This window comes from Varroa jacobsoni, unplaced genomic scaffold (genome assembly GCF_002532875.2).
Source record: "Varroa jacobsoni isolate VJ856 unplaced genomic scaffold, vjacob_1.0 scaffold_882, whole genome shotgun sequence".
Lineage (NCBI taxonomy): Eukaryota > Metazoa > Arthropoda > Arachnida > Mesostigmata > Varroidae > Varroa > Varroa jacobsoni.
The window spans coordinates 50,362-67,218 of NW_019213784.1; the positions used below are offsets into that span (position 1 = coordinate 50,362).

General features: G+C 42.1%; 1 protein-coding gene across 1 annotated transcript in view; it reads right to left on the reverse strand.

The window, feature by feature from the left end:
• alpha-Cat (catenin alpha) overlaps positions 1–16,206 on the reverse strand; it is a 28,768-nt gene extending 12,562 nt beyond the window's left edge. Inside the window, exons 1-5 of the mRNA XM_022840705.2 lie at positions 16,097–16,206; positions 6,175–7,303; positions 5,612–5,782; positions 3,966–4,118; positions 14–221 (exon numbers count right to left, since the gene is read on the reverse strand). Coding sequence (XP_022696440.1) covers positions 14–221; positions 3,966–4,118; positions 5,612–5,782; positions 6,175–6,795 — 1,153 coding nt within the window. The 5' untranslated portion in view covers positions 6,796–7,303; positions 16,097–16,206. The remainder of the gene's footprint in view (positions 1–13; positions 222–3,965; positions 4,119–5,611; positions 5,783–6,174; positions 7,304–16,096) is intronic.
• Positions 16,207–16,857: the final 651 nt, after the last annotated feature.

The following is a 16,857-nucleotide window of genomic DNA, read 5'->3' on the forward strand; positions in this document are numbered from 1 at the left end:
GTTATCAACACACCTGCATTGGCCATGTATTCGGAAAGGAGATCCTGCAATGCTTGTCGAACGGCGTTGCACTCGGCAACGATACGTTCGCGTCTCTCATCACGGGTGCAGGCCGAGTCGGCCATAAGTGCCGCTCCGGAAATGATCGACTCTAGACATTCCTCAAGCGCAGGCCGAGTTCGTTGCTCAGAATATGTGGACGGATCAAGATGAATTCTTTCCTGAAATGGCATCCGCAATGACAAAAATGAGTTGCAGAGCTCAATGCGCAGCTAGTTACTGGATTTAAGAGAGCAAAATAATTGATTTAGGGCCTAGCATTGAGGAACTATGAGAGGAATTCATTGTATGCGTATTGTGTGGTCGAAAGATGTATCTATATGTATTACACAGGATTAGAAATGTACAAGTGCAGTTGAGTACGGTCACGGATAACGCTTTCCTTCGAACGAATGATACCAATTATGGTATACCACATATTAAGCCGAATATGATTTCGGATTGGTAATCGAAATACTGATTTTCGCCATTTCGGTTCTTTGTTTCAGTCACTTCCAGCAGTTTCTAGCAGATCTTACTCCAGCCAACGGATATATATAGACCTTCTTTGTTTGTTGTTCTTACTGTCAGATAAGTTCCCTACCAAGCCATCATTTCAAAGCTGGCTGGTTCGCAAACTGCGTGACGGAATTTTTTTATTTATTATTATGATTTCTATTACGCGCCACATGGACTTTATATGTGCTCAATAAAGTATATAAGTACACACTAAAGCCGACTTGTCTACGCCTTTACAACCTCCCTGCGTGTCACTAGGCCTGGTTCGAATTTTCTTATGGTGAAACTCAATTCCTAACCTATGCCCTTCTCCGAGGAGTACACGTGCACAGCAGTCTTTCCTCGTAGCATTCCGCCCAGTGTTCTGCGCTGATGCCCAAGGCTCGTCTTACTTTCATTCTCGCAGTTCTTTCACTTATTCTTTTTGTCAGCGATTTACGTCCGTACCCATCTACAACTGGGTCCCGGCCAGCATCGAGCGTACGCCCAACAGTTCTATTCGCGCCCTAAATAGGTATAATAGTGCCTATATAGAGCCAGAGACAGAGAGACAACGCTGCAAGATCGACCTCCTATTCCACAGACAAGAACGAATCACCTATGAACGAACCTGCATTCAGACAAACATACGAATAAATCTGAAAAAAAGCGGGTTCACGAGAAAACACGCATTGCCCGTTAGCAGATTTTCCTGGAGACGTGGTAAAATCAGCCGAAAAACCCAGAAGTGGGCCTACAACATATAGACATCCCTGCAATCAAAAAAACAGCAGAAGTAGGTAGGAATATAGAACCGTTCCTGTTTATTCGCATAAATCAGTATTCACAAATGGCAATATCGGCGAAAGGCTGTTTGTTACAAACTCGAAACTGCAGATATACTGCCAATCAACACGAAAGCAACAATTTCAAATTTTAACACAGGCACACACGAACGTCGAGTTCGCTGAGATCTTCGGCTGAAAAAAAAATCGTATTCCGTAACGTAAACAGACAGAATACGTAAATGCGAAAAGTTTTATAAGCTAACCGTTGTGAAAACTATATTTCAGAAGGCAGATCGAATTAACTATACATATGCACAAATGGCCCCGCAACGGTTGCACAAACCAGAGAGCACTCGCTACAAACGAATATTATGGTACTAGTCTGAAGTAATCATGGGATATGCTGACGACATGCAACCCTAATTAAACTTTGACCCATCTACAGTCTGAAAGCCACGATGATACATGGGAAGCATCAATGTTAAACGTTTGATCAGCGTGTGGACAATTGTTCCCTGGCAACAACAACCATTTACCCCTCGACTCTCGGGCTACAAAACATCGGCCAATAGATACAATGATTAAATACATTTAAGGCTTTTCATGTTCCTGTTTGGCCCTGTACTTCCATAGGTAGTATAAGCGGAGTTATGTAATATTTCGCTAATGCTTTAAATTGAATTTAGCATTCAAATGTTTGCCGAACGGTAGACATGATCCCAGAAAACTGTACATGCGTCCGAATACAGATATTGATATTATACATAGAGTTGGGTGAATACAATTGGTAACAGCCATTCGAAATATATGTATATTTGATTAACTGCAATCTATCGCCATCAAACCAAACCATCAATAGCAAAAATCTATTTTTGCTATTGATGGTTTGGTGCTAGATAAAAAAATAAACAAAGTGGAATGATGACCATTTTCCTGTTGCAAAGGGGAACATCACCAACATATAGTTAGGATATAAAAACATTTCGAAAAGAGATCATTTTTGGTGATGTAAATTTTATATTCATAGACACGATTACCGAACAATGTACCTCTGTCTGATGACAAGGCAAATGTAGTGAAGCACGTTTTTAATAACGTAACGAGAATAATATTCTACCGAAAATCCTATTGAAGACCGTCCCGTGTTCGACAAGGCTTGCAACAGGCCAAAAATTAGCCTAACAATCTTTTTGTTACTGGCACAAAGGACGCGGCTTGTAAATTGTCTGGTTTCAAAAATCAACAATAGTCTAGACTGCGACCATCATTTACGTCAGAAGCACCGGTATGTCGGTCGACAGATTCGGTACCGGTAGACAAACCCGTCTAGGGCAGATGGCGGCTGAAAGGACTAAGCGGTGATGTCTAGGAAAAAGCGCGATAAGGCAAGTTATTATCCCGTAAAAAACCAAAAATAACATTCATTTGATTTTAAAGGTTTTCGTCTCGAGAATCAACCTTTCGAGATTACTATGTATAAATATAAAGTAATACGGGTATTCATACGAGGCCGTTTTCATGACTGTCCAGTATACCGTAAAAAAGCGTTTATTACTTGTATCTATTGTAGGAATATTACATGTAAAAAGTAAATGTAATATATTTTCCTACATTAGAAACATGGTTATTAAGGTCTACTAGGGACCTACGCGTTTCGAATTAACACATGCTATCTTTCAACGCAAACTTCGTACCGGAGAACCATTTATACAGCGCACTGCTTATTATAATAACATTACTCGGCTTGTACGACAGACGCTTTGCTAACACAATCGGGGACTCTGAGAAGCACTACTAATACCAGTGTTCTGATCCTGAAATCTATCCTTCTTGATTAGCTCTCCGCAAAAGATATTCGCGAGGAGCAAGCAAGGGGGAAGTTCTCTTTACAGGTAGCGTAGGCAAATTCCTGTCACTCACATTTAAGATCTATTTGTCTTATCGACTTATCGAGGGCAATTCATGAAAACGGGAGCACAAACAGAGACCAGACAGGCGTCGGATACATTTTACTAAATCCGCCCCTGCACCGGAGGACAATCTAATCCGCCCAGACAGGGAAAAACAAGGTCGCGAATATTGCTTCTGGCTGGAAAACGATTGCCCTGCCGATATCAGCCATTAAACTTTGACATCGATACTTCAATTAAACAATTGCACGCGTGGCCTGTCAGATCCACAACGGAAGCCTTTCAGTTTAAGGTAGTTCGTAAATCGGTCAGTTTTTTTTATTTTTTTTCGGTTTGCATTGTCCTATTATTTCGGAAACAATACAACAAAAATAAATTCATTTTAGGTTCTTCATGTAGCGGTAGCTCCGTGAGATCAAAGACAAACACTAGACGCAGATCTAGGGAGCAGTTGGTTTGAGCCCACATTGCTTATATGCGAAACTTATCGTCAATGAAAAAGTTGTTTTTTTGAAAATAAGAGTAAGCAAACGAATGTACCCTTTTAGGCAAGATGAACGTTTCAAAGAGATTCCTTTCAGAGCAGCTATTTCCTTTCGTTACCTACTACTCACAATTGTGATCTATACAAAAAATCTATACAAATTCGGCACGAAGAATGCATGTAATATAAAAAAAAAAAAGGAATGTATTTTTTTTTATCGATCTTAGTGAATATTACTGTGCTTACATCGAAATCATCAATAGCAGCAGCCAGCTCTCCAGGTCCGTCGTATCCAATCGATGTACTGAGCAGACCTCCTGTGCCATTCCCGGTTTCCCCGTTCAGGCCTGAGTGGCGTCCTTGAGCCACTGTGTTGATCGTATTAACCGCCTCACAAAACTGTAAAAATAGAAGGAAGAGAAAGATGGTTACGGACATTACAAGTACGGATTGAATATTTACACAAAGCGTGTGCAATTAAAACGCTCATGTTTTTTTTTTCATTATCTACCTAACAGACGTGATCACTATTTTAATAGTAACGAATAAAAAGCGTTTAGGTTCCGCGTCCCTATCACATACGTTTTCAACGCGGATGTTGACCGCATACGTCTACAGCACGTCTACGATCAAATCTACGATAACGTGCTAACCGTTTAACGACAAAAAATTGCTTGGCATATTGCACTATAAAAATAAATGTTCAACATACAGTAAAGCCAAATGTTATTAGGGTGTTTCAAGCGAATATGGCCGACTTCGACGCTTAAAACTACTTAGAATAGTATGATGACTTTGTTAAAAAGTTTGTAAAAAAAAAATATTTGGGATATTGTTTTTACACACTTGATCCAGTGCTTTTGCAGCTTCTGGACAACGATATATAGAACTACAATTCGCATTTCCATATGCGCATTTCCATATGAAATTTCGCTATCTATGGCTTTTTGAAGTAAATCGATGGCGGAATATGCTTGCTTACAAGTAGTTCTTCTCGGGTACGGAAAGCCAACCGGCCTCACTCAAGCCAACTCACGGGCTTCATTTTTTTTTACTTGGCTTGCACATTTTTAGTATTTAGATGCAAATTTTTTAGCGTGCTACATGTATATATATATATATATATATATATACATACCCGTCTTTACCGAGAGGGCCCAAGCGTTGCTTTTGTAGGCAATACTGTAAAATTTGGGCGGTCCGATCAAGTCTAGGTACAGAAACTGTTCAAACAGGTGAGAACTCACTGTCTTTCAATTTCCACTTGGGTTGAAACTTTTGTTTTTTCAAAATAATTTCAATTTTGAGCGTATTCATATTATCTCATTACAAAATAATCATTGGGTATCAGCTATTTCTATGCAGTAGTTTGGAAACATATTACACAATTGGCATTTAATTTTCAAACCATGATTGACCGACAAGCAGTGTTAGTCAGATATGTATAAGGTGTCTAATCTATAAGAAATAAATACTAGAAGTAACATCCTGTACCCCATAATACTACATAATAACAAACAATAGACGCAAAGGTTTAATGATGCATATTTCGGGCCAGTTAGTACTATATAAGCGTTACCTAATAGGCATTTTACAAACATATATGGCGAAACGCTAAGCAGAGTAATCCATTTGTGATAAGGCGAAACAGAGCAAACGATCATACTCAAAGAATCTGCGATGTAGTCATTATGTACATATTGCTGTTTTTCTACTTTACTTGTGGTCAAATTCGTTGTTCGATTTGTTGTTGTCTAGTTGACTTTACTAACGGTTATTAACGGCAACAACCATAACAGTCTAAACAATTAAAGGACAATCTCAGAATCAATCGATCTCAATTTCGCGTTCTGCCTACGCAGAGTAGTTTGCTTTTTAGTGAATGTACTAACCCTTTTAATGACATAGTCACGATTTTCCTTTGCGGCGGACAGTTCAGGATGTCTGACATAGACTTTTGACGCGGTCAGCAGCATGGTCGAGTTCTTTTTTAAAATTGCCCGGGCAGCCGCAAGGTCATCTCGCAGACGCGGGTCTTTTAGTTCAGCCTGACGCCGAGCCGCCTGTGAATGCAAAATTGTGTTACATTTCAGTATAACAGTCATGCTGATTATCGTAATAAAGAATAATGTAAAATAGTGAAGAGTATATAAGCTAAGCATACCACCACAAGGTCACGTAAAAACGGATCTAGCTTTTTCGGCTTATCAGAGTAGCATATGTACCCTACAAACGTGAACAGATGGGTATAGTATAAGAATGACGGTGCCAAAAGTGTGGCTAGTAGAACGGTTGCTTCGCAGACAAATGAAGTTCAGGTTCTTGTTTCTAAATCATTATCAGTGTGCTGCAGACGCTGAAAGCTGCTGTTACTGCTGATTACGACAATTACGTCGTCATGATGCCATGTCTTTCGAAAAGTATTTCCTACCTGCCACTTTCATTCTTCACCTACCTGTTGTATAAGCAGTGATGTATTGGAGCCAAGGTTGCGGAAGAACTCTACGAGCTCGGCCTGTGACGTCGCGGTTCTTACTCGTTCCAGATCGTCCTCCACCGCCCGAAGGCTCCGGAGCAGTCTGTGCACGTCGACCATGTCCGCCAGGATTAGCAGACGCGTAACTGCCGAAAGCAGGCCACGTGCCGCCCTCACCATAGCGGCCCGCTTCATAGAAGAGCACGGTTCTTCAGCAAAATGTCGCGCACTCTCGGACATCGCCGCCCCGGCATCTCGAACCTCAGCTACGGCGAGCAGCATCTCGTCCGCGATGTCGGAGTTCTCGACGGCAATCTCCTCGCCGCTGATGATAAAGTTCTGTGTGGCTCGTTCCACTGCAGCAACGAGAACGTGCGCTCGCTTCGACCGTCCGCCTACCTTCTTTGAAGGGCCTTTCGTGTTGACCAGGGTCGTCACTTGCATCACCAAAGGCTCAAGAGTTTTCTCAACCGATAGTGTTTTGATTTCAAGGTTCTTCGGATCCCAACGCAGCCGCATGCTGGCGCCGTTTAGCGGCGAGCCCCCGTTCGAGGGGGGCATATTTGGTAACCCATCCCCGAGTTCACTAAGACTCAACATTTTTCGACTGTTATTTGTATCGTTGATTCAGTGTTTGCCGTCGTCGGCCTCGTTGTCGCTGTCGTGGTCAACGACGGTCGTTTCCCACTCAGGTTTTGATCAAGCTACTGTCGTTTAGCCCTAGTGGGTTCTTGGCTATTTCGTGTCCCCCACCCGATAACAACCAAGGGGGAGCTCCAATTTCAGCAACAATAAAAAACAACGCGTTCTATTCTAACTACTTCTTTTGGTAACGTTAGCGAATGCTTAGCTGATGATGCATTCGCTTTAATCTCCGCACGTAAAAGGACGAACGCGTCGAGGTAGTCTGTAATTATATGAGCTGATCTGAATTGGCGGAAACGCGTCACTCCCAGTATTGGTATGGCAGAAATTTAATCAGGATAACTAACATAAACGATGAGTGGCAAGCAACATGGAGCGATAGTAGTTTCGTAACTTCGATTATTCTTGATACCCCAAGATATGGGGAGTGCATTAAGGACAAGTAGAATTTCTGAAACTTTACCTAAAAGACACAGAAAAGAAGGTACCAATATTAGTATAAGCTACATATAGCTAAATAAATGCAATAGCTTCATTTATTGGATGAGGCTATTTGCTTTTGGTTCAAGAACACGGCCTTAGGAAACAACGATATCAACAGTCGTTCCTTCTGCTGTCACTTCGAATCTAATATATAGTATATTAGATACAAGGCCAATAAGCCAGATGCTACTTTCGAGTGTGGATATTGTGGTTAATATATTGTATATCAAGCATACCTTAATCTTTCGGTATTTCGTTTGAGACGTTCTGTAAAATTAAGCTTAGCATTTAGAAATAGCAAAGGTTCCTTACAATTGCATAGTGAACGGTTTTTTAATTAGGAATTTATGTATTGGCTGGGTCTCATAGCGGAAATCAAAATGACATTTTGCAAGGGGTAATCGTTTGTCCTACTTTCCGAGACTTGCAGAGGATCGTGTCATGTTTGGGAATAGCCGATTTGCTTCTATAGATAACTCGAAGGTGTGTTACAGGTAAATGCATGGGAGGCCACAATCATACATGTTACTTTGGACTGTATTTCAGCCGCGAAATCGCGAATCGCTATACGTTCACAACAATGTGACACACTGCAGCATAATCTAAATTTCTTTATATACACGAAGTAGTATAGAGAACGTATGCCACGTAGAACTGCGGCATATAAATGTATGATTGTGTTCATTTGTATGTTGAATAGTATGATAATATGGTATGCGAATTTTTCAAATTTGATCCTGTCGAAGCGTCACAATCTATCAGGTCCTGCAGGTTTACACATCCAGATCGATAGGGCCCTGAGCTTGCTAATTTGTCGATGCAGCTAATATGTTTCTATTCCGTATTTCGAAGCGCGCAGTCTGCTCTAACATATCGCGTTCCTATTTTGAACTAATATTATGCCGAAAACGATCACCATCAGCTTTATAGGTCAATTGTCACAGTGGACACAGCGGAGAGGACAATCAAATGTCTCAAACGGACCACTCTGTTCCTGTGTCAACCTAATATTAGGTCGGCGTCCTGATGTACCTGTTTGAATGAAAAGCTGTCCGCACGTTTGCTTCTAGGTTATCAACAATTTATACAGTAGCTGTAGTTGTTGCAGTGAAATTCGGCGATGTCAACTTCCGCCTCCTGAAGTTACTTTTACTTCATTTCAAGCCGAACGAGTACTGGGTCAGACTTTTCCAGGCTCGCCGGACTTCTGCTGCGAGAAAAGTTTGGCTGACTATTCAACTAACTGCTATCTAATTACGAAAGATGGGTCGCCCAACGTCGTAACGTGTGAAACGGAGTATTAGTGAAAATCAAATAGGCAAACCCACTAGTTACTGGAACGTCCTCCCCTTTCAGCAGACAGAAGAAGTTTCACTTGTGGGTTTGGCAAAGCTATCTCATTTATCTCCTATACGATAATACGGTTAGGTGCATCCAGCAGCAAACGTCAGGATGCTCTCCCATCTTCCATCCTACTTTCAGCTTCAGCCTACAGAACAAAGGATGAAGTCTACAGCTGTCGTTAATAAGTACAGCAGAACGATTTCTGCGTTAACTATCGTTTTCAGCGGCTGTAGCAATAAGAGAAACGGTCACGGTAGCGGCCGCATTGTTGTATTTAGTTGGATGGCTTGTTGGTAAGTGTCAAATAGTTGACACTTCGTTTCTTCGACATACCCCGTTTTGTGGCTCTCGTGGGAAGCTTGACGCGGACAGCAGAGATATGGAGCTGCTTTTCGCTTCATAAACGCATAATGTATCAGCAGCGACGTCAGTAGTTGCGCTGAAGCCATTATAATTGTCGTTGTGTACGCATTGGCTCAAGCATGCTGGTTTAGCGATAGCAAAATCAGTCTGTGCTACCTATAATTTGCTTTGTTTGTGCGCCTTGGAAACGTTTCGGTCGTATTCACCTTATACGACGTCAGCGTCGGTCGTACACGTTTCTCACAGCGTCTTACGTTCGCAAGTAAGTGGCTGACGTTTGACTCGCTAGCCAGTCGGTCGGGCAAACACAATACAATATTGGCATATTATTAGTATAAGGAGACACGAAGACGAAACAGCCGTAGGGGTTTGTGTACAATAAAAAAAGGCAGCAACAACATCAAAAGCAGGCCAATAACGCCACAAACAGTAATAAAAACGGGCGAAGAACACACTAAGCAGTAAATTCTAATGTCGGCAATATTGAGCTCAGCGTGCCGAAACGCTTACTTGATTACGCTTATGGAATGAAAACTATTGGATAACTATCGGCTGCTATGTTTAGTAGCTGGCCTTTAGTAATAACATTAACCCAATAGAAAAAAGGCGACATTCAGATAGACACCGACAAGCTCCGTCATACATAAAGCGGATTAGTTTCTTGTCTTTTCTCACTCTCCTTGTTTTCAGAGCACAGGATCGTGCAAACATCGGTGTATCTACCTTCAGCCTTCGACAGCTGAAGTAATCGTGAAAGTAACAGCACAAAGAGAGAATCTTAAGTAACGCTATAGTGAATTTGAATGTAGCAACGCTGATATGGCGTCGCCGATGGTTGTGTCGTCATTTTCATCATCGTCTAATAAACGAAATGTTGCCAGCGTTATCTGATCGAGACGCCTATCACCAGCAGTAACAGCAGCTCGAACGCTCACCAACGAATCGCCAGCGGCGACAGTTCAACTATCTTTAGACGCGTGCCGTTGCCAAGGTGCCTGCATTGTGGGTGTGTGTGTGTGTACCCATGGCTATTCGAAGGAGATTCGACAGTCCGTTGGCCCGTGCAACGCCATTGATTGGCAATGGGCAGCAGTCAGCGAAGGCGCCAACGCCCGTCGTAACGCATTCATGAAACGGCACTAAAGAAACTTGCAGGTGTTTATGTGCATGGCCGAAACTCCTTGAGTATCAGTAAACAATGCAATGACTTTGGGATCACTGCAGCGCTGAATGGCGTAGCAGTGACAGATGGCGATGTGGACCACTGTCGTTTACAATGAGCAACTACAGAAACAACTGAGGCACCACGACACCGCGCGGTGAGGGGCAATGCTATGGTCAACGGTATCTAGCACTGTTGATGTTTCAAAGTTAGTACGATATGCCTATATACGTTGTATGTAGTCGTTAAATGGGGCATTATTTATACGTTAGCCAAACGCAAAGCTACGACATCATGTCCATGAGAAGTTTGCCAGACTGCCATGAAGACCTATCACATGTTATCAAGAAAGTTTTGAAACTCATGTTTTTAAGCTTGGGCCGTATGATGGATGATATTAGTCAGGGGGCGACACGCCGCGCAAAACACTCTATAAATACTAATTCTCAATTGACACATCTGATCATACGAGATGCAATAAGTTCATAAAGTAATAACTTTCAAGCAGTTTTTTAACCTTCGTTCATCTTGATAGGCATGTTCTAATCATAGTCTTGAATAAATTGAATATTTAAATCTTTACTTACTACGGTGCGCCTACTTCTCAGCACAGGCAAATATTATAATGGCGGAAACGAGGGTGGAAGAACCAAAATTCACCAACGAAAGAAGAGAATGGGGAGGTGGGCAATCACGAGTTGTGTCGCAATGAACTCGAGTGAACAAACTGGCCCAATTCCAGGGTTGCTATTTTTCTTTAAACAAACCCTTGACATTTACGCTTCAATCAACCAACGAGCCTTATAGAAACGTTATGCGAGCATCAGCCTTGTTACAGATAGAATGTCTCTGTGTAAAATGCTTCGAATTTCGGCCAGAGGCCGCTGAATGCGACCCAAATAGAAGGCTTATCGACCTAGACTCTCTGCAACGACTCTGTAAGAATTGCATTCACACTGGAAAAACGTACGTAGCGAGACACTGGATGTGGATTACATAGATTAGATATCTAAGAAAGTTGAATCTCGATGCATACGCGGTAGTAATTTTTGGTCTGATTTCGACAAGCGGTATCACTTCCAAAGTTCGACATAGCTGAAGCATTAAACTTAGCGTCTTTCAGTTAGCAGAGTGTTTAGTGACTTTGTAACAACCGTATGAGACGATACTGGGTTGTGACACGTACGACAACAAGGGCTGTGCTCAAGATAATGGAACTCGTTTTCGTTTTGAAAGGTTTTCTAGACTACACAGATTTCTCGAAAAATGATGGTCGCTGTTTTAAACATCTCCCTCAACCAGACGTTCTTCGAAAACGGATACCCAATATTAACAATCTAAACGCCAATAAAACAGTGTTCTACAATCTTCATAGGAAGCTGACTGCAGACGATACTGGCGGGGAGGATATTCCCACAGTGAGCAATTCAAGCTTTGTTCTTACTGCTTCACATTGGCTGCGAGCTATGTAAAGTGCGGCTAGCACATGTCTAATCCCGTCGTTCGCGAGAGCTCACGTCTCGCTTGGCGTCGTCACACAGCATCATACATTTCGTCACCATCGCCTGTCACTAACTCTACCAATGGTAGATATGTACGGCAAGCGAACGTGAAGGCCACAGCTGACATGATTCGTCGTTTGTTTCCGGTAGTTTGTTACGGACGTTGTGCGCTTCGCGATAACAACAGCTGCCCGTTATTGCGATCAAGCAAAACAACAGCAGCTTCTGGGGATGACTAATACGCCGGTATTTGGTTTCGGTCGCTACTGCGAAGCGATAGAGTAACCAACCAGCTGACAGCAGACAACTGAGCAATTGCTCGTTTGTCATCAGTAGGAGAAGTTCACTTAAAAACGGATTTTACTCCATGTTTTAGGGTAAAATCGATGTTTGCCTGATCCAAGAGCGGGCCTGAGGCGATAGTTCGTTAGCAGTCTTTTGCGTTGGTACTGCCCTAAAGTGATCTTCTGATAAGAACTGAAATAGTAGGGTCGGATTTTAGTTGAATCGGCCGTTGCGTTTAAACTTCTGCAGCACTCGGCTCTTTCAGTATGTTGTAATATATATATATATATATATATATATGTATATATATATATATGTATATTACAACTGAAAGAGACTAGAAACTGTTAGTGGTTCACCTGAAATGTTAATTGTAGCTTCAAACCTTCTTTTTTTTTAAATGATTGCAAAGAGTGGTGCCTGTAAATGTTCGGAAACAAATACTTCCTTCTTGGTAATAATAAATGAGGTATCCTCAGCTTGAATGCTAAGCTACAAACATGACTAATAGTGTGTGAACTACACAAGGCAGTAACGCTAACTAATGCTAAACATGGCGCTGTCTTAGAAAACAATAGGACAAGCTCCCTATGAATCAGCGAAGATTGGCGGTCTATACAATGAAGCTTCGTGTACTCTTGTTCGCCCTCAGTAAAAGATTAAGAACTTCACTATTATTCACGATATTATTACTCTCGTACTCGCTAGGAGCATAAACAGTTACTTAGCAACGTTCAATGTTTCTTCAGGTTAACCTCTTTACGATGTTAGGTACCAATATAAATAAAATTAATCACCAGCTATTTTTCATCATCGTTCTTTTCATAGCTCGCTTGTGCTGCCATTTTTGCGGTGCGTGCATTTATTTAGCAATTTTAAAAACGATAGCAGCATGCACAGCATAATGGCTTTTTTACTTTACTTTTGCAGCCATTTAACTACTTCATAAAGTGCTTAGAATCCTACCTAAATCAGCAATCGAGTAGCGGTCATAGTAACTTTCTCGTTTTGTCTGGCATTGGCGTACCTAACGATTGGACGACAGCAAACGTATCTGGGAGGGGCATAAATCGTTTCCACCTGTGGCCACTCAGCTGCGGCCATGAAAAGAAAGCAGGGTCGACGTCACTATCCATACATAAAGTGTCGAGTCAGGATCCAGCAATTCAGACTGCGCACGGTGTCGCAAGAGAGAATCTCGTGATCAACTAAAAAAGCAATGCACAGCCTGTACGAAAGGGCCCACTGATAACGAAAATCAGCGAATTATAGCAGAGCCATCAAATATTGCCACATTGAGATCGACCGGGCCAAGCAGAGAGGCTTCTACTTCGTCCTATTTACCAGAACGTTTGACAGTTCTAACAGGAAGCCTATGTGACTGTTAGTACTCCGTACGTTCAAGAGAACACCTTATAAGTAAGCAAAATAAAATATAGGGGAATACACACAACAATAAATGGTGTGAAGTAAATTTCAGCAAGCAGTGCGCCCTCTAAGGGCTCAATAGAGCTTGCAGAAAACAAGCAAACCTTAGGTATCCTAGTCGTATCATTGGAATTCTCGAAGGTAGTCTACAGGGCTGTATAATCTATATGTTAAACTCTAATACGATTATTTCTTCTAAGCAGGTTGGCAAATGTTAAGAGGATTATCATCTATCCATTTATCCACGAAGGACAGTCGTAACAGACCTCTGGTCTAGTTTGCTCTTTTCTGTTTAGCTGAATTTGCAATGAGTAGATTGACCAGTTCCCCATCCACGCGATCGACCCACCTCTCTATTCGCTTGATTTTCTCGTAAGCTTCAGTCGGTTCGTCATTATCTATTCCGTTTTATTCCATTCCACTATAGAACTCCGGCACCTGCAACTAATGGGCTCTTTTCTCTATTACATTGAGCATAACATGTATCTAATCAGTGAATACAAGAGTTTTATATGCAGACCAGTGAGTTCAACATATATCTGTACCATACGTTTTTTTCACTTAGTTCACCGTGGGGGATGCACGCGTGACACGTGAGAACACGCGTCGAAAATCGTACATATTGCTGCTAAACGGAGGACCTTCAGAGTCGTACATATTATCCTGACTCGGGTATATAAAGCCGCACGCTTGCACTAAAGTGACACGAGGTAAGTAACCCCTGAGAGGCATCGCTAACTTTCGAATAATTACGACACAAATGGCGGAAATAAGCGCTACCGCCAATTTTCTCCGTCCCTCCAATAAACATCCATACCATGTTCCGCTACAAAATACTAACACAGCTATATCGTTGTAGTAATATGCTTGACTTTCTACCATCGATAAGATAACACAGCCGGCCTACAGGGAAGCTTTCCTTCTCGCATTGACTGTAACTAACTTTGCGAAAGCAGTTTCAGCCAAAACTGCAATCGACGTCCAAAAAACAGTTGGCCGAAGCAAGGAGTATGCTTTTTCAGGAGCTGGCGTTTTCGTCCTTTAGCTTGATGTTAGGCTGTGACTACTGCTGCTTCTGCTAAAATCGTAAAATCCGTATGCATTTTACAATAGCCGCATCAGGCATTTGGGTTCCGCAGTCTCTCAGCAGTTTACGAGGAACCTTGTAGGATGCTTGTACTAACGTAGAAATAACGTTGATAACGTGCCACTATGCCCATGCGTCCATAAATATATGCGCGCACTTTAGTCGTCAGAGCGAATCGTTCGCACAGCACTGGTGATGCACTATACGAAAAATGAACTTCTGCCAGCAGGCCCTTTGCACTAAGGTACTCACAGTCAGTCGGGCTGTCACATTGTAAAGCATGGCCGTACATCTTTTGAGCAGGACCAATGAACTCAGGACGAGGTAGGTCCACATTTGTCCTTTGACTGGGCAAACTACCGCCGAGCGAAGCAGCAGTAATAGTAGACTGTACTCACTTAGGCGTTTACAAACAGTTGGGGAGAAATTCGTCATCCTACCGGAACGCCGATCCGCATATCATAGCTATTACTACTACGGCGGAAACATGACCTAGCCTCCTCCTCGAACTTTCCTGTCTTCATTCAATGCTGACCCGTCGATGACAAAACAACACATAATAACAAAGTATCACTTTTCATATTCTATTCATGTATAAGTTTAACAAAAAAAGTTCGACACAGTTGTCGCCAAACAGACAAAGGCATTTGTCGAATGATTGCCACGAAGGTAGCCATAAATTATTACGATTATTGCTGTTTTCAAATACACTAGAGGACCCGCTCATGGGTGAGGCAAAGCGTTCTTTATCGCGGCTTTGAATGATAAATTATTCTTAGGAACTCGACATAGCAGACCATTTAGTTTAGCTTGATTGCGATAGTGATCTTAGTCCAAATGCACTATAGTGACGCGGCGGCGGATCCGACTGTTGTATGAATTAGAAAAAGGAAGTGACACTGCCTAAGACTGACGGCAAATGAATCTATCCCCGACGCTCTTCCAGAAGGAGTTGCTTAATTTAACCCATAACATAGATAATGAAGCTCTTTAAGTTGGCATTGTGCTGGACCTTAAAGAAGGAAGTGGTTCATAGGAAAGACAAACTGCATTGGAAAAATAGCTCAATCGTTTGTCATTGCTGGGTAGTCTGACCGTTCTGTATTCGAATCAAATTTACAATGGGGTCTGATTGTTCCGATTTTTGATTACGGAGGGCCACAACGGCTCCTCTGTAGACTGACTATGAATGTCCACTTTTCAATTCTAAGTCTTGCAGTTAGATCAAAATGCGCCTATCCGAAAAGAGAACATTCGCTTAAGCGAATCGTCAGACGAGGTCAAGAGACACAAGGCAAAACTCAATATCCTTAACAATGCGGTAAAGGCAAATCGTAATCTGTTTTCCGAGACGATGTAACTAGAAACGATCGCGGTGACTCATTCAGAAATATAAGTTACATATGTAAAATCCATGTGTGTGTGTGTGTGTGTGTGTGTTTGTAAACGTTTTTCCGAACTCGCTGAACGGGATCTGTTATTGACATCGCCCAGCTGGTGACGGCGGCCACATTTCCCGCCTATATTAATCAGAAGAATAACCAAGAAGTTATACACCTTCAAAACACTAACTGTACCCTAACTAATCTAATTAAAACTAACCAGACTATAATTGCTGCTATGTTACGCTATATCAGCAGCTATTGGTTAATTTGTGTCAAGTCAGGCTCATCAGGCATTTCCTTTTCGCTGGCGACTTTGTCCCATCTCGACCTGGAAGCAGTAAGAGGACGCATATAAGCTTCTCTGTTTAATCAAACACCGCCATTAACAATAACAAGAGCAAAGATAGAAACATGGGAATTATTAATCAGCTTCATTGTCACGCCACCACATCCCTTATTTTTGCCTGTCTCAGTCCCACTTTATCGATCTTTCTAACTGTGTTTATCCCCCCATGGTCGTTACGAGTCTCAACACATCTGTATGATGCCTTGCTCGCTCAGACGTTCATGCAGGGCATTCGCTATCCTAGACTCGACCCATCCCCAGTTAGCGCTAGCCGGGCTGTTCGTCCTGCTCGACCTGCTCTCTTTTGATGTGAGCCTGGATGTACATCTACATTTGCACAAATCTACTCTTGTATATATGGATAGCTATGTAGATATATAGGTACATTTGTTCAGTTTATCGATGTAAGTCCGCTTCGAAACAGAAGTAGCAGCATATGGATATGGAGAGCGAGTCATACGCTAGCGCTTCAATACCTACGAAAGTAAACTAACTAGCTGGCCTACACCGATTTCATTGATTTCAATCTTTACTGGCAAATAGATCCCACTGTATCGTGGTCTTCAATATTGTACCCAATTTTCCTCGTAAGAGCCACTGGCGCGAGGCTGAGTTGGTGGGGTCAATCAGCC